The following is a 19709-nucleotide window of genomic DNA, read 5'->3' as shown; positions in this document are numbered from 1 at the left end:
TCCCTCAATCCAGGTTGTATAGGACGACGGGAAGTGCGGACAGGAGGCGAGGGGCAGAATCTGCTGTGTCTCTGATGCTCTCCACGGTTCAATGGCTGCTGACACTCAAGGGTTGATGTTAATGTTCAGCGTTGGCAGAAAACAGGCAGCCGCTGGTTATAACTCCACCCAGTTTTCCTTTCCGTTGATTCCAATGGAAAGAAAAGTTGGGCTTTGGTGTATAATGGTCGGCTACCTGTTTTCCGCCTCTGTTGAAAGTTAAAATCAACCCTTCTCTGTCTGGTTGATGTGCAAAGAATGGCCCATTAGATGAGATTGCCAGTTTTGTCCCCACCAGGAAACTCGTTTGAGACTATCTAAACTCATTTCACAAAGGTCACTTGCCAGCAGAAAGAGGAGACTTTCAATCAGTTAATCTGAGCTGGATTTTAGCCCAGGTTCCATGGGTGAAAGGCGAGCCTTTAACCCACTCTACCACCCAGGTCCCCAAATTAAGATGTTAGCCTCCAAAGCTCACCTCGGTAGGATTTGACACTTTCTCCTTTCTGTGAAGATTTGTGTCGCTGTCATCTACTTGTTGCCTGCGTTGTTCTTGAGAAATGTTCACTTACTATCTCTTTGTCCACAGATTGCGACTGGCAAGAATGAATGAAGAGATGCGGGAGACCGAAGGCCCGTTTGGCCAGCCAGGTCAATATCCTAGCAGCAGTCCCACTGAGCTTCAGTACAGGAAGTGCATACAGGAGTTTATCAGCCTTAAGATAGATGAATGCTAGGAAAACAGTCCTAAATATCCTGACCGGGTGATGTAGTGATGTTAACTGGGCCTCTTTTGACTATACATTTCTCTTGTGGATGGTGTTTTTGGGGACAATGAGCTATTTTCTTTGATTGTGTGTACAGCTGACATAGATGGTGAAAGAGGAAAAGGACATGCTTAAAGTTTATTTAGTGTTGTGTGAACAGATGGCTAACCTTTCTTGACATTTTGCAGTTTTAATGTGATTACTGTAAAGCATGGAACTAGGTAGTAATTCACAAACATTCCAAACTCTTTTAAGGGTTCGTAATGGAGCTGCCTTGGTGGCTCAGTGGATGAATGCGCTCCCATGCATGGTCTTTACTGAACTAGCTGATCTCACTAGGTGCAAGTAGAGGTGCTACCATTGGCCTCCATACCCCTGGGCTAGCGGGGGGGGGGGGGAAATTCAACCAGGGTTCCCATTCCTGATAACTATCTAGTGACTCCTGCTAGAAAGTGCTGTAGACATTAGGTAAAGGTCAGGATTGGGCTTGGCAATGATGCCTCACCCCATTCAAAAGTGCTTGCCAACACCCACTGTGTAGGCTCATACATGAAGTACAGAGAGTTGCTGGCAGCTGTGGAACTGTACATCATGAGTCAGTGACCTCAAGATGGGAGAAAAGGGAAGAAAATTGGGGGTGGGATTGGGAGTTAGCGATAGTCTTCAAATAAAAATTGAATGCCTTTCTCTCCCATTAGAGGTGGAGCTGCTAAGTTGAGTTTGAGTGCTGCAGACTATTGGCCTGGAGTAGAAGTCAACAACATACAGGATCCTAATGTTTCATATAAAATCCTAAACAATCTTTACATTATTGCCTGTAATTAAGAATTGGCATCTCCAAATAGCTGGGTTTGGTTTTTAAAAGACCCCCATTTTTAATCTGTTTTCCTTGGCTCTTTTTGATGAGATTCTGTTGGTACCCTGCAGGGCAGACTGGACATGAATGTCAGCTTTGGCTAATGTTCACACCCTGGCCCTGCTCCTTTCTCCTCACCTGACATAATGCATTACCAATGTTATCCAGGTCATGATTCACAAAGGGAGTCCAGCATAGTATCCAAGTGGGAGTCTCAGGATAGCACCAAAGGAGTTGGGGACTGTGGGTTTTGGCAATACTGTTAAGATGCCTAACCAATGGGAGAGAAAATTATGAGATGTTTGGCTGTGGGTTTCCTTCAGCACCATCTGCTAGCTGGCTGACCATTGATGAACATCTTACGACTGGTTGGCTCAGCTGAGTCCAAGGAGTATGGTCCAAGAAGCTACATAAGAAATCATATGGGAGTACATTACACAGAAATAAAGAATTAGAAAAAGCACGGGGTGGGGGGGCGGTGGAGGGAAGGGAAGGAGAGGAGGTTAATGAAGATAATTGGCATTTAGCAACCAAGCCTGTAAGTACAAAATTGGAATCAGTAGACTTACACTGAATCCTTTTGTTTCTAATGGAGACTGTTACACAAGTCACCAAATAAACCAATTAAATTATGAGCAAAACTTTCTCCGCTTTCACCAATATTGTGGTATCACTGTACATGGCTAATTATGTCTGAGGCTGTCTGTTAGGATTAGATGAGAAACCCGTAAGTCGTGTGCCCTGATGTGGTTTTTGCATTGGTGCTGCAGAACTCGTTGCCTCGGTTACAGAGAAAAATCCATTCAGGCACGTTGGGAAAATTTATCAGCAAATGTGTGCCAAGCGAGATATCGTCCCAAGGGACTCACTTTAATACCATCAGCAGTTTATAAACAGCCAGTTTTAGCTTCCCAATGAATTACAATTAAATAACTTGAAACTGCAACTAAATATTACTTTATACGATATTCAGCTTTTCTACGGTGAAGAATATTCCTAGAAATGCAATGGAATAGGGGAAGTGTTGAGCCATATGAACTACTTTGATTTTTTGACCAATCAAACATTGCTTTATTGAGATGCTGCATCTAGTAGCCAGAACCTGAGCAGTTAAGAAGGAAGTTGATTGTTTTCTGTAATTGGGTTCCATGGTAACACTGACCTTATTTTTAATCTTGATGGTAATTATTATAAACAGACCAGGCGACCTTGGGTAAAAGTATAGGACAGATTCTGGCCTTTGTGCCTGTACAGTTGGTGTTATGTGTTGATGTTTATTGCTTGGTTTAAAAAAAGTTGGTGGCAAGTCTGTTTCTCGAAACAAAATCACACATTTTAGGGGAAAAAAAACGTTCTGTAAATATTAAAATGGAGTTTTGTTCTGGTTGGGACAATTTATTTAAAATGAAATAGAATATGAATTAGATTATATGTATAAAACAACTTTGTGCACTTTTCCTACCTACAGTATTGTTTTCTGTTACACTTTGTGAATTCTCTTTCAACAGTGAAAGTGTTGTTTTAAGTGTTTATTTATATGAATTGCCCAGAGGAATAGTGCAATGAAAAAAAATCAATACAGGTAACTGTGTTTATTGTTGGAGATTTGTGTTTTTTTTTGTAACACTATAGAGTGTATTTTTTTAAATTGACACACTTTGTTTTGTATTGGCACAGTACAGGCATAAAATGTCTCTGAGCTTTTATTTAGTGTGACGCACCTGTGCAGATTTCTACTGCTTTGTTTAGCGTAGATCACTAGAGCACACAGCGAGTTCTCAAGAGGTCAATTTTACTGCGTTTTGTGAAAGCTGTTTGATTTGCAACACAGCATGGGTCTACGGGATCCCAACAGGTACAGTTTCAACAAAAGGAAAAGCAAAAAAAAAAAGTTTTCATTTTGAAATTTTTTTCTTGTACTTTTTGTGTATGGAGCAACTTTTTCAAACTGATTTGTGATGCCTGACATCTCTAATTAAACGCCGTGCATAACATTGTTTCATAGTCTTAACGCAAGATGCTTACAAGCTGGTAGTGTGTGTCTTTGGGCAGAAAGCAACAGTATAAAGCACTGATTCTCATAACAAGGCCATTTCCCCTCACCCGTGGACCTCCGTGGACTTTCTGCTCCATGTGTCTCCATTCAGAGCTGTGAGAATTGCCAGAGTTGGGATTCAGCACTGTTTCCTAATCCCCCCCACCTCCGCTTGTTCTCCACTGGGAGAAAAGGAAGTGGATGCTGTTAGGAGGTGGGGCTGGTATCCATAGATCAAACAGAAGAGCTACTGAGCAATACCCCCCACCTTTGGACCCAAAAGCTCACCGTGTGAGTCGCAGACTCCCATCTTGTCACACTACAGCACTGCATGTTAGATTGGAGCATTTCTTTGCAGCCATCGAATGAGAAACTGCTCAGGATTAGGGCCCCTTCACAAAAGGGTAACTTTAATACAATGGTCACATGACACTCATGCAGCCACCCAGTGAGACAGCAGCGATTCTGCACACAGATTAAACACCGCAGAAGTTGCACTACTTCACGACTGTTCCACCATTCACATTTCAGGAAATAATTTTAATTCATTCATCCACATGAGATCTGTGGGCAGAAATTTACCAGGAGTGGACATTCAGCAGGTGGCTTCAGGCTTCAAACAAAGCACTTTCAGGGATATTGATCCTGATTCAGGAATTCTGACCTGGCTGGCTTGATTTGTAATACTGGCATGTTCCTGTAAGTGAGAGTAGGCAGTTCTTTCTCTCACCTCAGCCTTCATCTTCTACAAGCTGGATGTGCCTGTGGCAGGGCTTATTTCTACATCGAACTGATCTGGACTTCCTAAATCCTCCCAACTATTTCTGAGGCTGTATATTTTGAAGCCTGTACACATTTTAAGTCCCTGTGTTATTGAAGCTTGAACATTTCATTAGTAGAGTTTCATTAACTGTTTTTCATTAGCTATATTTTCTTTCCTTTTTCCCTTGAGGTGCTGATTTTAATCCCACCAATGAATTGTAATTTATCTTGCAATGTACTAATACCCTTAAATTTCACCCTTAAATCTTTCTTTGAGTTTTCAACATAAGTTAGGGATCTGACTGACACCATTTAAAACAGTGTGATTGAGCATTAGTCTAGATTTGTGACTGATGAAAATACAAATCAAAACTACCCCAAACAGTTGAGTCAAAAAGAATCCAATTGTCTAATTGAATCGTTTCATTCGGTAAGAAAAGATTCAAGACAGTGTCACCTCAAGGTCCCCGACAGTCTATCGAGTGATCTCCCGGGGGACGGGGGAGTCCTCCAGGTCCCTGGTTCATAGACCGAGTTCCAACAGCATCTGTTGTGCAAAGATTTCTATTTATTCGGGTAACGCTGTCAAGATGCAAGTATGTTTTTTTCTCTGCCGGAACCATAGGCGCTGTGCCAAACCCCTTAAACCAAATCATTTGCAACATTTACATTCTGTGCTGCCACTAGAAACAACCCCCAAACTGTAATAAATGACGGCAGCATCAATGCCTCCAAGATAAACAGAACTGCTTCTATTAAAAAGCCGTCTGTGTAATGTGGATGTAGTATCAGTAATAATAGATTTGAACAATGAAAAGAGTACAAGCTCTCCCCTACAGTGAGCTGCACCATTTTAAGGGGGCAAACTTGTTATTTCACACTTGATAACCACTGTTTTGATGAGGCTTAAATTTTACACCCGTCTCCATTTGGATTGTGTTAATATTTATCCTGCCAGGGCTTAGATAACACGAATTATGCACGGTTTTGTCAGAAGTATTGGCCAACTTGTTTAAATGAGTAGGAGGAGTGCAGCGTCCTTGTAGATGTGTTGCCTGAGGAGAGCATCTGCGGCGTGTTCTTGCTGCCAAGAATAGTTTAGTATCTTTTGCACCTTTTCACTATCGAATAAACCAATCAATTTAAAACATTCTCATGCAACCGCCCTTTACCTCAACTTGTAAATAATCAATTAGAAACAGGAATAGTTATTGTCCAAAATGGCTTGAGGCTGTTCGTGCAACAGTCACGTGAGGTGAAAGAATCAAGTCAGGCAGAATATATATATATATATATATATATATACTCTGTACAACAGCGGCCACATGCTGCTTTCTGAGCTGGTCTGTTCTAGCTTGCAATTGTAGCCCAGTATAGCTCTGCTCACGTTTGGAGTTGTGAAAGCCCAATTCTGACATAGATGTAACACGCAAATCTTCTTTTAGCTCCTGTTTAATTTTATGCTCATCAAGGTGCAAGATGTCGTATTGGGAAATAAAATACTTTCCCATTTCGGACATGCACTGTCACTATATTCTGTTTTCTATTCTTCCTACCAAAGTGAATAACCTCTCATTTCCCCACATTATACTCCATCTGCCACCTTCTTGCCCACTCACTTAATCTATCTATATCCCTCTCTTTGTGTCCTCCTCACAGCTTACTTTCCCATCTAGCTTTGTGTCATCAGCAAACTTGGATACATTACACTCGGTCCCTTCATCTAAGTCATTAATATAGATTGTAAATAGCTGAGGCCCAAGCACTGATCCTTGCGGCACCCCACTAGTTACAGCCTGCCAATCTGAGAATGACCTGTTTATCCCTACTCTGTTTTCTGTCCGTTAACCAATCCTCTATCCATGCTAATATATTACCTCCAACCCCATGAGCCCTTACCTTGTGTAAGAACCTTTTTATGTGGCACCTTATCGAATGCCTTTTGAAAATCCAAATATACTACATCCACTGGTTCCCCTTTATCTACCCTGCTAGTTACATCCTCAAAAAACTCTAATAAATTTGTCAAACATAATTTCCCTATCATGAAACCATGTTGACTCTGCCTAATCATATTATGATTTTCTAAGTGCCCTGTTACCACTTCCTTAATAATGGATTCCAACATTTTCCTGACGACTGATGTCAGGCTAACTGGCCTGTAGTTCCCTGTTTTCTCTCTCTCTCCCTTCTTGAATAGCGGGGTAACATTTGCTGCCTTCCAGTCCACTGGGACTGTTCCAGAATTGAGAGAATTTTGGAAGATCATAACCAATGCATTCACTATCTGCAGCCACCTCTTTTAGAACCCTAGGATGTAGGCCATCGGGTCCAGGGGATTTGTCGGCTTTTAGTCCCATTAGTTTGTCCAGTACTTTTTCTCTAGTGATATTAATTTAAGTTCCTCACTGTCATTTACCCCTTGGTTCCCCACTATTTTTGATATGCTTTTTGTGTCTTCTTCTGTGAAGACAGATACAAAATATTTGTTTAACACACCTGCCATTTCCTGATTCCCCATTATAATTTCTCCTGTCTCAGCCTCTAAGGGATCAATGTTTACTTTTGCTACTCTCTTCCTTTTTACATACTTGTAGAAGCTCTTACAATCCGTTTTTATATTTCTTGCTAGTTTACTTTCATATTCTATTTTCTCCCTTTTTATCAATTTTTTGGTCGTCCTTTGTTGGTTTCTAAAACTCTCCCAATCCCTAGGCTTATTACTCTTCTTGGCAACATTATAGGCCTCTTCTTTCAATCTAATATTCTCCTTAATTTCTTTAGTTAGCCACAGGTGGATCACTTTTCCCATGGAGTTTTTATTTCTCAATGGAATGTATACTTGTTGAGAATATTGAAATATTTCTTTAAATGTTTGCCATTGCTTTCCAATGTCAAACCCTTTAATTTAATTTCCCAATCTACCTTTGACAACTCACCTCTCATACCTATGTAATTGGCTTTATTTAAGTTTAAGACTCTAGTTTCTGACTTAAGTACATTACTTTCAAACTCAAAGTGAAATTCTATCATATTATGATCACTCTTCCCCAGAGGTTCTTTTACTGCAAGATTACTAATTAACCCTATCTCATTACATAATACAAGATCTAAAATAGCCTGTTCCCTGGTTGGTTCCATGCCGTATTGCTCTAGGAAACCATCTCGAATACATTCCATGAACCCATCTTCCAAACTACCTTTGCCAATTTGTTTTGCCTAGTCCATATGCAGATTAAAGTCCCCCATGATGACTGCATTTCCTTTGTTACAAGCTCCCATTATTCCATGATGAATATTCTGTCCAATGGTATTGCTACTATTAGTGGGCCTATAAACTACTCCCACCAGTGTTTTCTGCCCCTTGTTATTTTTAATTTCCATCCATATTGATTCTACTTCCTGATCTTCCGAGCCAAGACCCTTTCTCACCACCTTTGGAACAGAGGAGGCTGAGGGGAGATCTAGTTGAGGTGTATAAAATTATGAGGGGCCTAGATAGAGTGCATAGGAAAGACCTATTCCCCTTAGCAGAGAGGTCAATAACCAGGGGGAATTGATTTAAAGTAATTGGTAGAAGGATTAGAGAATTTCTTTTCACCCAGAGGATGGGGAGGTCAGGAATTCACAGCCTGAAAGGGTGATAGAGGCAGAAACCCCTCACCACATTTAAAAAGTACTTGGATATGCACTTGAAGTGTTGCAATCTACAAGGCTACAGACCAAGAGCTGGAAAGTGGGATTAGGCTGGATGGCTCAGACACAATGGGCTGAATGGCCTCCTTCTGTGCTGTAAATTTCTATGATCAAGGCTAGAACAGTTAACTGCTCTCTACTCTGTCTTAAGAAGGGGGCACCATACTGTACCATTTCTTTACCCAAGCTGTCTGTGGCCTGCTCAAATATATTTCACATTAGACGGTCTTAACAGCCTGGACTGGATTTGAACCCAGTGTTTCCAGAAGTGAAAGGCTAGTGTCTAACTCACTGCACCACCCAGTCCCGAGCTGCAGCTTTCCTGTAGGGATCAGGGTGAATGCAGGGTATGCACATACTACATACACACACAAACCAATACAGGTTCTTGATGATCATACAGTCATTTGCAAGCTTACTTTTTCTTTAAAAGGCTTAGTGTTAACAGGAGTTTAAGCCACTTTTATTCCTCCACACCAGAATAAACCACTACACGACACCCTGAAAATGGGCCTATTATGGGAAACGACTGATACAGGTTTAAAATATGCTGTTATTTTAAAAAATGGCTTTATTCTAAAATCATTCACTTCAGCTCTCTGTCCCACAAATAATGAGGCTGTTACTTCCTGCCAAAGACTGGAGAGAGGGACAGAAAGGATGTAAACTGAATTGAGGTGACTGAATAGACAGCTGGATCTGATATTGAATTAACGGAAAGAAAATTCAGAGTGAAAGACTGGCTCCGCGGGGGGCTCAATTTGTAAATGCACCGCCCGTATGGAACTGAGTCAGACCACGCAGGATGGTCCCAGGTTCAGAGCTGAGTTGGGTAATCTCAGCCGGGTCCATTGTTAAGTGCTAGAGTTGGCCTCAGCACCGCTGGGCTGGGCTGGGGGTGGGGGTGGGGGGTTGTTAGGAAATCAATAAGAGTTCTCCCTCCTGATCACTGCCCAGTGACTCCTGCTGGAAAACGCTCGGGGGCGACGACAGGATCAGGATGAGCAATCGTACTCCCTTGGTTGAATAGCCTGGCGGCACTCACTTGAAGAATGGGTGAAGGACTGGCAAGGCAGCCAGCACCGTGTAGCCCAGGAGTCAGTGCCTTCAGGAGGGGAGATACTGAGGGAAGGGGAAAGGGGAGGTAGGGAAGGGGATATCAAATGGATAGTCGAAAGTTAATGCCATAAGATGAATTGGCAAAACTCAACAGCTACTTATATGTGTGTTAGAAATCGTAGAAAGTACAAACCTGCATTTTAAGTAAGGTTATTGTGAAAAGTCGATGTAGAAATGCTGTAGGACGGAGTCTTGCTGTACAGCTGTATATATGCTACGCAACTTAACCCTATCACTGCCTGCTTTGTCATGAGCCTGTGCTAGCTTTCTCTTGTCTGTACTGAATATTGTACTCAGACTGATGCATTCTGGAGCTGAATATCTTTGTACAATTTACACTTTTGACTGTTGCCTTGTGTCTGCTTTCTTAATGTCTTTTGAAATACTGTTAATAAATTCAGTTTGAAATCCTAACCTCAACTGGTGCTCACCTCTTCCTTTCTCTAGCTCATTTCACGAGATATTTCCTCCTCACACTTGTGTGCACGTTTATTATTGCACCCCTTCTCTCAACACGTTGCACCAAAATGGAAGCTCCTAGGTAATATCCAAATACAACGCATAACTCTCATTCTACTGCTCGTACGTGAACCCGAGGGACTAAAGTCCTTCCCTCCCCCAACCCCTCTGGGTCACTATCGACGTTCAGTGATCCAAAGTTTGCAGCTGCAGAATTTTCCCCTGCCACTTTTCCCTTTCTTCTCCGTGGCCCAGTGGTAGCACTCTCGCCTCTGGGTTCAAGTCCCACTCCAGAGACTTGAGCACAAAAACTAGGCTGACACTCCAGTGCTGCACTGTCGGAGGCGCCGTCTTTCAGATGAGACGTTAAACTGTCGCCCCGTCTGCCCTCTCTGATGGACGTAAAAGATCCCATGGCACTATTTCGAAGAAGAGCAGGGGAGTTCTCTCCGGTGCCCTGGCCAATATTTATCCCTCAACCAACATCACTAAAAACATTATCTGGTCATATTACTGTTTGTGGGACCTTGCTGTGTGTAAATTGGTTGCCGCGTTTCCTATATTACATCAGTGACTACACTTCAAAAGTATTAATTGGCTATGAAGCATTTTGGGACGTCCTGGGGTTGTGAAAGGCACTATATAAATGCATGTTCTCTCCCCAAAGTGTTTTCCCTGTGGAGCCAATACTGGTGTGTCGGGTGATGCAACCCTTTAATCCCCATCTGTTTAATCACCATGAATTTCCCATCCTGCACCCTTCACATGCGCATGCAGTGTGCGAGGAGTGAGACGCACGGGGCTTCACATAACTCAGCCGACTTTAGCTCCTTAACTCGCTGGCTTTGCAAAAGCTGCAATCCAACTTGACAGGTTGAAGTGTGCAAGGTGTGAAATGCAATGGGGTTTTACCCAAGTGCATATCAATAGACATTAAAGGTTTGGTGTGAACATTTGGACTTGAAACACCAGGTGGTGGTATCAGTGCATCAGGCGTCGGTTGCTCCTACTTAACACCTAGCTGTCTCACCTTGCGAGGTGGAGAGTCGGATGAGACAACCCGTTGATGCCTCCTGTTAGAGCACATGGGAACTCAGAGGCACAGTAAACCACTTCAAACCATTTAAAAGGCAGAATAGTTTCGTTTAAAAAAAACACCAGTACAGCACTGTTTTATGAAGTATTTTAAAAATATTATATTGAGATTTAGACGTCCTCAAACCCTGGACAGATTTAACACTATGGTTGCAAACTCTGGTTGGACGTATTCCTGGAGGTTTCATCGTACGACCTCCTGCCTCCAACCGTCTCGCCCCCCCGCGCTCCTGCGCCTGACATGTCCGTCCTCGCAGTTACCGCCTTCCCACCCCAATTGGAAGGGTGGGAGGGCAGTGACGGAATCATCGAACTTTGCAGCACAGAAGAAGAGGCCATTCAGCCCATCATACCTGTGCTGGCTTTCTGAAAAGAGCTAGAAATCTGGTACGAGAACAGAAAATGCTAGGAATCCACGGCAGGTCTGTCAGCATCTAAAAGGGAAAGATAGGCTAATGTTTCGGATGTGGCCTGTGTGGGCAGTTTGAAGAAGTCCCCATTTCATTGAGAAACTTCGGCAAAGGGCAAAGGCCCGCAGTGCTGGTCATCACCAAGGCTGAAAAGAATAGGAGAGAAGACCAGATGAATCAGGAAGTAGTGATTTGGTCATGTTAAGTTGGCGTTTTAAAAGCCTGTAGTTTGTAGTGGAAAAAGAGAACTAATAGCGGGGGTGAGGAGTGTACAGTTTACAGGTCCCTGGAAAGAGTGAGAGCAGGAGATGAAGCATTGAGTCATGATTTTAATCCAATGAACCCTGACTCGTCGTCGTCAGTCCTACAAAAGGGGTTTCTTCTCACTGTGCCAGATCTGCTGAAGGCTTACACCTCATACATTAACCTTTCTCTTTCAGATGCTGTGCACTCCTACTATTTTTTAAATATGGCTGCACCATATGCTGCCCAGTCCCAGTGTCACAAGGACATAAAACAAAATTAAAGCAATCCGTACTAAAAACTCTCTTCCCCTTTCCAAATAATTTGTAAATTGGCCCCTAATTGCAGAATCAAAACCAAAACTCCGTGGGAGGTGACGCGATCTTCCTGTCTGAAAATGTCTTCACCTCAGTGGAGATAAAACACAACACGTTTCTCCGGAGGTTGGTAGATGGGAAACTCCATGTAATAAGAGGAAGAGAAGGTCTCAAACTGTTCACCTGGTCCACCCAGGAAAACCACCTGCTGTTAGCCGAACTAAAGCATGGCAGGTGATGGTAGTCATGGAGACCAGAGGTCAGGCTAGACACAGAACTTATCAGATTTGTTCTGTTAGGTGGCGTTAAGCCAGAAGTGATCTTTGCTGGGTTCACGCTCGGCAGCAGTTACAAAATGGAAAGTTGGAGCTGAGCCATGCTTCACCTTTCTACTGAGCTCGAGGATGGGGCAACGACTCTTGCATTTCAGACTTGCTTCAGGCTGCTGGTCATTCAGGTATCGCTAAAAGTGCTGACAGTTGGCCCCTGCTCCCAGCTGAAGAGGCTCGAGGGGAAATTAAAAAGGAAAAATGATGACTAGTTAAGAAGTTTGTTTGTAGAAAACAAAACCTATCCAGCTACACGAGAAACAGAAAGGAAGTAAGAATAAAACACAGCTTGATATATTTAACTGATTATATCTTGAGATGTCACATTGCAGGATGTATTGTAGCCCACTCTAAAACAGCCCGAACAAATGTCTTGTTATATATTCAGAAGGCAACGAGCAGAGTTGTTGAAGTGCACTTTACAAGTCAATGTAATTCCTTTAAGTTTTTGCATGAATCTATCAATGAAGCCTGTGCTTTAAGCGCAAATGTATTCTGGTTTGTTTTAAGTAGTTTACCTCTGTTAGATTCCAGGACACTGAGCAGTTCAGTTCCTTGCTGATTTAAAGTTCCTCACATCCAATATCTCCAATATTCTCCCCTTTCCTCTCCTCTCCTGAAGGTCCTACAATCCTATATGTGCAAGCAGCTCCCACCCCATCTCCCAGTCAAACCTGAATAGTACCACAGCTAAGCCTGATCCTGCCCTCACTCTCATCACCCACACACGGACGTTCCAGCAGGGGGTGACAGAATAGACTCAGTGATTGCTTGATTTCCCCCTCCCTAGCCCAGCGGGCCATGCTGTTGGCTGAAATCAGCTAATTCAGCAGAGACCCATCTGGGACCTTGATGATTCCTTTTAACTCAGTATCGAACCAGGCATTTACCCATCGAGGCATGGGAGAGAGTCGGTCACTCAGGATATCCACAGGTTTATAGTCTCCACATTGAAGGAAGGGAAGGATTATGACAAGTCACATAAGATAGTTTGTGATTTAAACCACATTGAAATTTCTTTGCTGATGGACTCCTGCTTTAGTGTTTGAAGCAGTTGCTCTCATAAAACCACCTGAACTGATTCAATGTTTTCACAAGAAATCAAACTGAGTATCACTAGCATCACCATTTCAAAATCACATGATCATTAATTTAAACACCATTTAATTTCTTTCTCCTTTAAATATTTTTGTTTTTCCGGTGAGTGCTGATGACATCACTGGGGAACTGAGCCCAACAGTGTGAGGAAACTAAGTAGATTTACAGACAGGGCCTTCCAGTTGGTGCTCAGTAGGGTTTATCTTCAGCAGCAGACGGTCACAGCCTCTCCCACAGTTGCTGTCTGGTCCTGACAACACGAGTCTAACATCAGTCTTTTCACTTCAGGCCATTGTGGCATCTGTTTCCGCCAAATTTCTCTTCTTATGGTGCTGGCTCATGCTGCGGAACAGCTCCCGTGAGTGCTGGGTGCCCCGTAGTATTGAGCCCAAGTGCTTATTCTTCATGTGTGAGCCTAGACAGTGATCAGGGGGCAATGTTTTTTTTTTATTCGTTCATGGGATGTGGGAGTCGCTGGCGAGGCCAGCATTTATTGCCCATTCCTAATTGCCCTTGAGAAGGTGGTGGTGAGCCGCCTTCTTGAACCGCTGCAGTCCGTGTGGTGAAGGTTCTCCCACAGTGCTGTTAGGAAGGGAGTTCCAGGATTTTGACCCAGCGACGTTGAAGGAACGGCGATATATTTCCAAGTCGGGATGGTGTGTGACTTGGAGGGGAAGGTGCAGGTGGTGTTGTTCCCATGTGCCTGCTGCTCTTGTCCTTCTAGGTGGTAGAGGGCGCGGGTTTGTGAGGTGCTGCAGTGCATCCTGTGGATGGTACACACTGCAGTCACTGTGCGCCGGTGGTGAAGGGAGTGAATGTTTAGGGTGGTGTTAACCTAACCCGCCTGTCGGGAAACAGGCGGGATCGGGTGCAATGCTGGTTTACTCCCTGCCCGATTTTACTCTCCATTGAAGTCAATGAGGGGTAATATTGGGCGGGGTGTAAAATCGGTGTTCCACCCGATCCCATGGGATACCCGCCCAGCGAGTTAGGTTAAAATTACCTCCTCGGGGGGTGTCAGCAAGCTGGTCGGCCTTCAGGTGCCATTACAGACCAGCCCAATTCTGACCTCAGCTACAAATGCACACTTTCCAACAAGTTCTATTGGATAGCGACAGGAGCAGGAAAGCTGTCCGAATACCTCCTGCCTGGCACAGGGGCACTGGGGCCCTGAGGCCAACTATAACAAGCTAGTTTTAAGAAATTACTGGACGGAGTTAGACCACACTTGGAGTTCTGTGAACAGCTCTGGTCTCCATATTATAAAAAGGATATAAAGGCAATGAAGAAGGTGCAAAAAAGATTTACTAAGATGATACCAGAACTGAGAGGTTAGTACTATCAGGAATGATTGAACAGGCTGGGTCTCTTTTCTCTAGAAAGGAGAAGACTGAGGGGTGACCTGATAGAGGTCTTTAAGATTATGAAAGGGTTTGATAGGCTAGACGTAGAGAAGATGTTTCCACTTGAGGGGGAGACCAGAACTAGGAGCTATAAATATAAGATAATCACTAATAAATCCAATAGGGAATTCAGGAGAAACTTCTTTACCCAGAAAGTGGTTAGAATGTGGAACTCGCTACCACAAAGAGTAGTTGAGGCGTCTAACATAGATGCATTTAAGGGGAAGCTAGATAAGTACATGAGGGAGAAAGGAATAGAATATGTTGATGGGGTTAGATGAAGAGGGATGGGAGGAGGCTCATGTGGAGCATAAACACCGACATGGGCCTGTTAGGCCGAATGGCCTGTTTCAGTGCTGTACATTCTATGTAATTCTATGTAAACAATTGATTAAAACATATTTGAAAATGTTAACAGAGTTTGAAAACAACCTACATTCTCCCCTTTCTCCAGAGTCGACCTTCTCGTGTCATCTACCTTAGAACAGTTGAGGCGCAAGGGAAAAAATACATTCAGTTTTGCCACCTGCATGTGTTATATTTCTCTTATACTGTGTAAATTGTGAGTAAAGCAAAAGCTGCTTTGTTTCTGCCCTGCAAATTTCAGCAGCAGATAATGAGTAAATGCTGCCCCCTGCTGCTCGGTCATCAGAATAACACAGGTGCCAGAGCTTTGCCCAAGGCTGCAGTTCATCATGAACTAACTGCAGTTTCTAGATTACAGTTCACGGCAGAAATGAGAGCTAACAAATGGAGAGGAGAGAGCTAAAGGAACTGGGCTGGGTTAGCAGATCTCAGTCTGGACAACATCTGGGAACTGGCCTCAGTGCTACTGAAACAGGGCTGACAATGGCAGGTATCATTTGTGTCACATTAATGCTAAGTAATGGTTCCTACTTCTGTTTACTATCCACTGACCTTGAGTGAGGTACCAGAAGGTACCTGATTCCAGTGGAACCATAGCCCACCTTGGTACCCAGTGCCTCTGGAACCATGCCTCACCTTGGTATCCAGTGACTCTGGAACTGTACTTCACCTTGGTACCCAGTGCCTCTGCAACCATGCCTCACCTTGGTTTCCAGTGCCTCTGGAACCATGCCGCACCTTGATATCCAGTGCCTCTGGAACCATGCCTCACCTTGGTATCCAGTGCCTCTGGAACCATGCCTCACTTTGGTATCCAGTGCCTCTGGAACCCTACTTCACCTTGATAACCAGTGCCTCTGGAACTGTATCTCTCTCACCTTGATAACCAGTGCCTCTGGAACTGTACCTCACCATGGTACCCAATGTCTCTGTAGGAGAGATGGGGAAAAAACTGGAAGGCACTTCTTTTTTAAAAAAAACAAGGATTATTTTCAGGATTAGAAGAGTTTACAGCATGGAAGGAGGCCATTCATCCCACTTCTTCCGTGCCGGCTCCTTGATGCAGCAATCCAAAACTAATTCTATCCATCTGCTCTCTCCCCATAGCCATATCACTTTTCCCTTACAAGAGACTATAATCTCTGCCTAACTATTCGCTGTTGTAAAGAATTCCACGTTCAAGCAGCAGTCTGTGCAAAGAAACTTCTCCTAACCTCTCCCCTCGCTCCCTTATATGACAGTTTTAAATTGATGACCTCATGTCTCTGACTCTCCAACCAGTGGAAATATTCCTCTTTACCCTATTACTCTCAATATCTCAAGTCTCTCATTTCCCATCCCTGGTATCATCCTGATGAATCTATGCTGTACAGCTTTAATGTCCTTTCAATAATAGGGGCATCAAAATGGTGCACAGTACTCTAATTGTGGCCTAACCATTGCCTTGTATAAATTTATCATTACCTCGTGATCTCACTAGACATCGCCTAATTCTAAGTACAATTTTTTTCTTCTTCCAGGTGATGAAACGTATCATGATATTTTTAGGGAATTTTCCCACATGGCATCCAACAATCCCGAGAAACTCAACAGGAGAAGTTTCCACGTCCGCCATTCCTGCAGGTAACTCGAGAAGTTGCTCCTCTAGCCTGTGGCCATGTTCTCCGGAGGCACACGCACTGCCCACCTGCTGACTGTGACTGTCACTCCATTAGGAGATGTGATCAATGCCCGAGGCCCTGGGGATTGACAGAGGTGTGGGTAAATTCCAGGCTCCAGGTCGGACCAAGAGCACTTGACAATTCTGATATTTATTACCAGAAGCATCACAAGTTGTATTTTCTAGATGTAAAACAGAAGTAAATAATTTTGCTTTAAAAAATGAGTTCCCCCACCCCCCCAATCCTTGACTTAATTGTTCGGTGTGGAACTGAGCCACACAGGAATTCTCCAGGATCAATTCATGCTGAATTAACTGGTCTCAGCCAGGGTGTTGGTGGGTTACTCTCATGGGCTAGGGAGAGGAAAAGGCTCCTGTTTCAGATCGCTATCTAGCAGCTCCTGCTGGAAAGTGGATACGTGAGTAGGTCGGATGAGGGCAGGATTGTGCCTTGGCTGTCTTGCCTCCCAATCGGTGAAATAGCCGGCTGAAACTCACTGTCTAGACTCGCCTTTGAAGAATGGCTATTTGGGTGAGGTAGAAGAGAGAAATGAGAGGCTGGCCACCTGTTGAACTAGACCCCAGCCTGAGACAGCACCTTTAGAAGGGGAGGGGAGAAAATTGGAGGAACTTCTTTTTAATTTAAGCTGACGTGATAACTCAGTGTTCTGGATTCTAGTGAACTGAATTCTTCCTCCTCCTCCCCCCCAACCCCCTCCAATCCAAAGGTACAATGAAGTTTTGAGTGGGTACAGACATTTCATGTGCAAAGTTACTGGTATGTACTGGTGATTTTATATCAATCCTCAAATTGATCCTCATTTTATGATGTGCTGTCTATTTTATTGACTCTCTTTCATACTTGTGCAATACTGTGTAAGGTTTGTAAAAGTGTGTAATCTCTAGAATGCTCACGTTATGCAGGTCTGGTTTATGTAGAGGCCATCCAGTTGAAATATGGTTGACAGATCCAGCTGCTCCAAGCTGCATCAGCCCTGGATGAGGTTTTTACTCCCCTGTCTCTTCCCCATTCCAGACCATCCTCCTCCACTTGTTCAGGTACAACATTCTGGACTGCAGCACCTCAACGACCACTATCCAGTCCAATAGAAGGCGCCATTGTAATGAGTTTGGACGGACAATGTCAGTGTACTCACCCCCACCTGCCCCCCAAATCAAAAGAGAGCAAGTTTATTAAGCAAATTCCAATTCAGTTTATTTCCATTAGGGTTTAAGGTATTACTGACACTTGAAAGTAAAAAGAAGTTCCCTTTGGTTCCATTGGTGACCAGGCTATCCATTGTGGTTCTGAGTCACAGAGCACAGGCTGGTCCAAGGTTTGTTCCCCTAATTCTGTGCTGTGTTAGCTGACATCAGCCAGGTGTGGCACCTACAATTGACCTCTGGACCAGAGAGGAGAAAATCTGTCAGGCTTTCCATTCCCGATCACTTTTTCCAGTGAACCCCACTGAGAAGAGTGTTTCAGGCGAGAACAGGATCAGGTTTCGACTCTGACACCCTGCAAGGTCGAACGTTCGTGCCACACATGAACAATGGCTAGTGGGGCGAGGTGTCAGAGGTTTGTTTGGTGGAGCTTTACTCCAACATACCTCACTGCCTTCAGGGGAGAGGAGAAAAGGGGAAGGAATTAATGAGGAAGAGCAGGGAGAAAAGAGAGAAGAAAAAGTGTTGCTCATTTTTGATGACTAAAATTGTTGCTCAGCACTTTCTGATGGAATGAACATTTACAGTTTTATAAATAAAATATTATTTATTACAAACTCATATTTAAGGGACTAGTACTTCTCAATTTTTTTTACCTTTTTGAAGCATGCGACAGGTCACTTTGTGCATTTCATTGTTGTATTATAAAAAGGTTTGAAAGTGCAGACTATACAGGTATAGTCTACACAGTTTGCCATTTACAAATCCAGCCTTGTACATAATGTACATGTAGTTTAGGAAGTAGGAAGTAATATATCAATCATGTATATTGTTAATGAAGAGCTCGTGTGGAGCATTAAAACCAGCATGGATCTGCGGGGCCGAATGGCCTCTTTCTGTGCTGTAAAATTCTATGTAAAAAAGCGATTCATATAAAAACATTGCAACATGTATAGAGAATATATACAGATATTCTTTAATAATAAAATTGATCTGTTGTAAAATGCTAAGTGTTGATGTGTTTTTTTCTGTACAGTTCTGTGCGCAAAAAAGATTCACAAGGATGATAGGAAATACTTATCAGGAAAGATTGAACAGACTGGAGCTCTTTTCTCTAGAAAAGAGAAGGCTGAGGGGTGAAATGATAGAGGTCTTTAAAATTATGAAATGGTTTCATAGGGTAGACGTAGAGAAGATGTTTCTACTTGTGAGGGGAGTCCAAAACTAGAGGCCATAAATATAAGATAATCATTAATAAATCCAATTCAGGAGAAACTTCTTTGCCCAGAGAGTGGTTAGAATGTGGAACTCACTACCACAAAGAGTAGTTGAGGCGATTAGATAGATGCATTTAAGGGGAAGCTAGATAAACACATGAGGGAGAAAGGAATAGAAGGATATGCTGATAGTGTTAGATGAAGTAGGGTGGGAGGAGGTTTGTGTGGAGATAAACACCGGCATAGACCAGTTGAGCTGAATGGCCTGTTTCTGTACTGCAGACTCGATGTAATTCTATGACATTAAAAATAAATTCCAACCAGCAGCTGAATCTTTTTCCTTTCTGACTGGAACATGACGTTTATATTTTCTCCTTTTGAAATAATGGGAGCACGGCCTGTGCAAAAAAAACGGTTTAGGAGTCGAAATTCCAGTGCTGGGGAGGACATGAAGCAGGTGGATTCTGGATGCTGCAATTTGGAGCAGAACCCATATCTGCCAGAAGTGAAATCCAACCCAAATTCCGATTGGGAGGGGAGTTGGGTGAAGGTGAGTCTGAGCTCTCCTGACCAGTTTGTTAACCTCGTTTGCCTTGTTTTTATTAACATAAGAAATAGGAGCAGGAGTAGGCCAATCGGCCCCTCGAGCCTGCTCCGCCATTCAATAAGATCAT

General features: G+C 43.3%; 1 protein-coding gene across 1 annotated transcript in view; it reads left to right on the top strand.

Moving 5' to 3' along the window:
• The window catches only part of acap3a (ArfGAP with coiled-coil, ankyrin repeat and PH domains 3a), a 305216-nt gene extending 286388 nt beyond the window's left edge, over window positions 1-18828 (top strand). The window contains exons 24-25 of the mRNA XM_067970479.1: window positions 629-690; window positions 16515-18828. Of these exons, the coding sequence (XP_067826580.1) occupies window positions 629-690; window positions 16515-16621 (169 nt within the window). The 3' untranslated portion in view covers window positions 16622-18828. The remainder of the gene's footprint in view (window positions 1-628; window positions 691-16514) is intronic.
• Window positions 18829-19709: the final 881 nt, after the last annotated feature.

Source organism: Heptranchias perlo, chromosome 32 (assembly GCF_035084215.1).
Source record: "Heptranchias perlo isolate sHepPer1 chromosome 32, sHepPer1.hap1, whole genome shotgun sequence".
In the NCBI taxonomy this organism is placed as follows: Eukaryota; Metazoa; Chordata; class Chondrichthyes; order Hexanchiformes; family Hexanchidae; genus Heptranchias; species Heptranchias perlo.
Note: the sequence above shows the minus strand (reverse complement) of the source record. Positions and strands in the feature narration are given on the sequence as shown.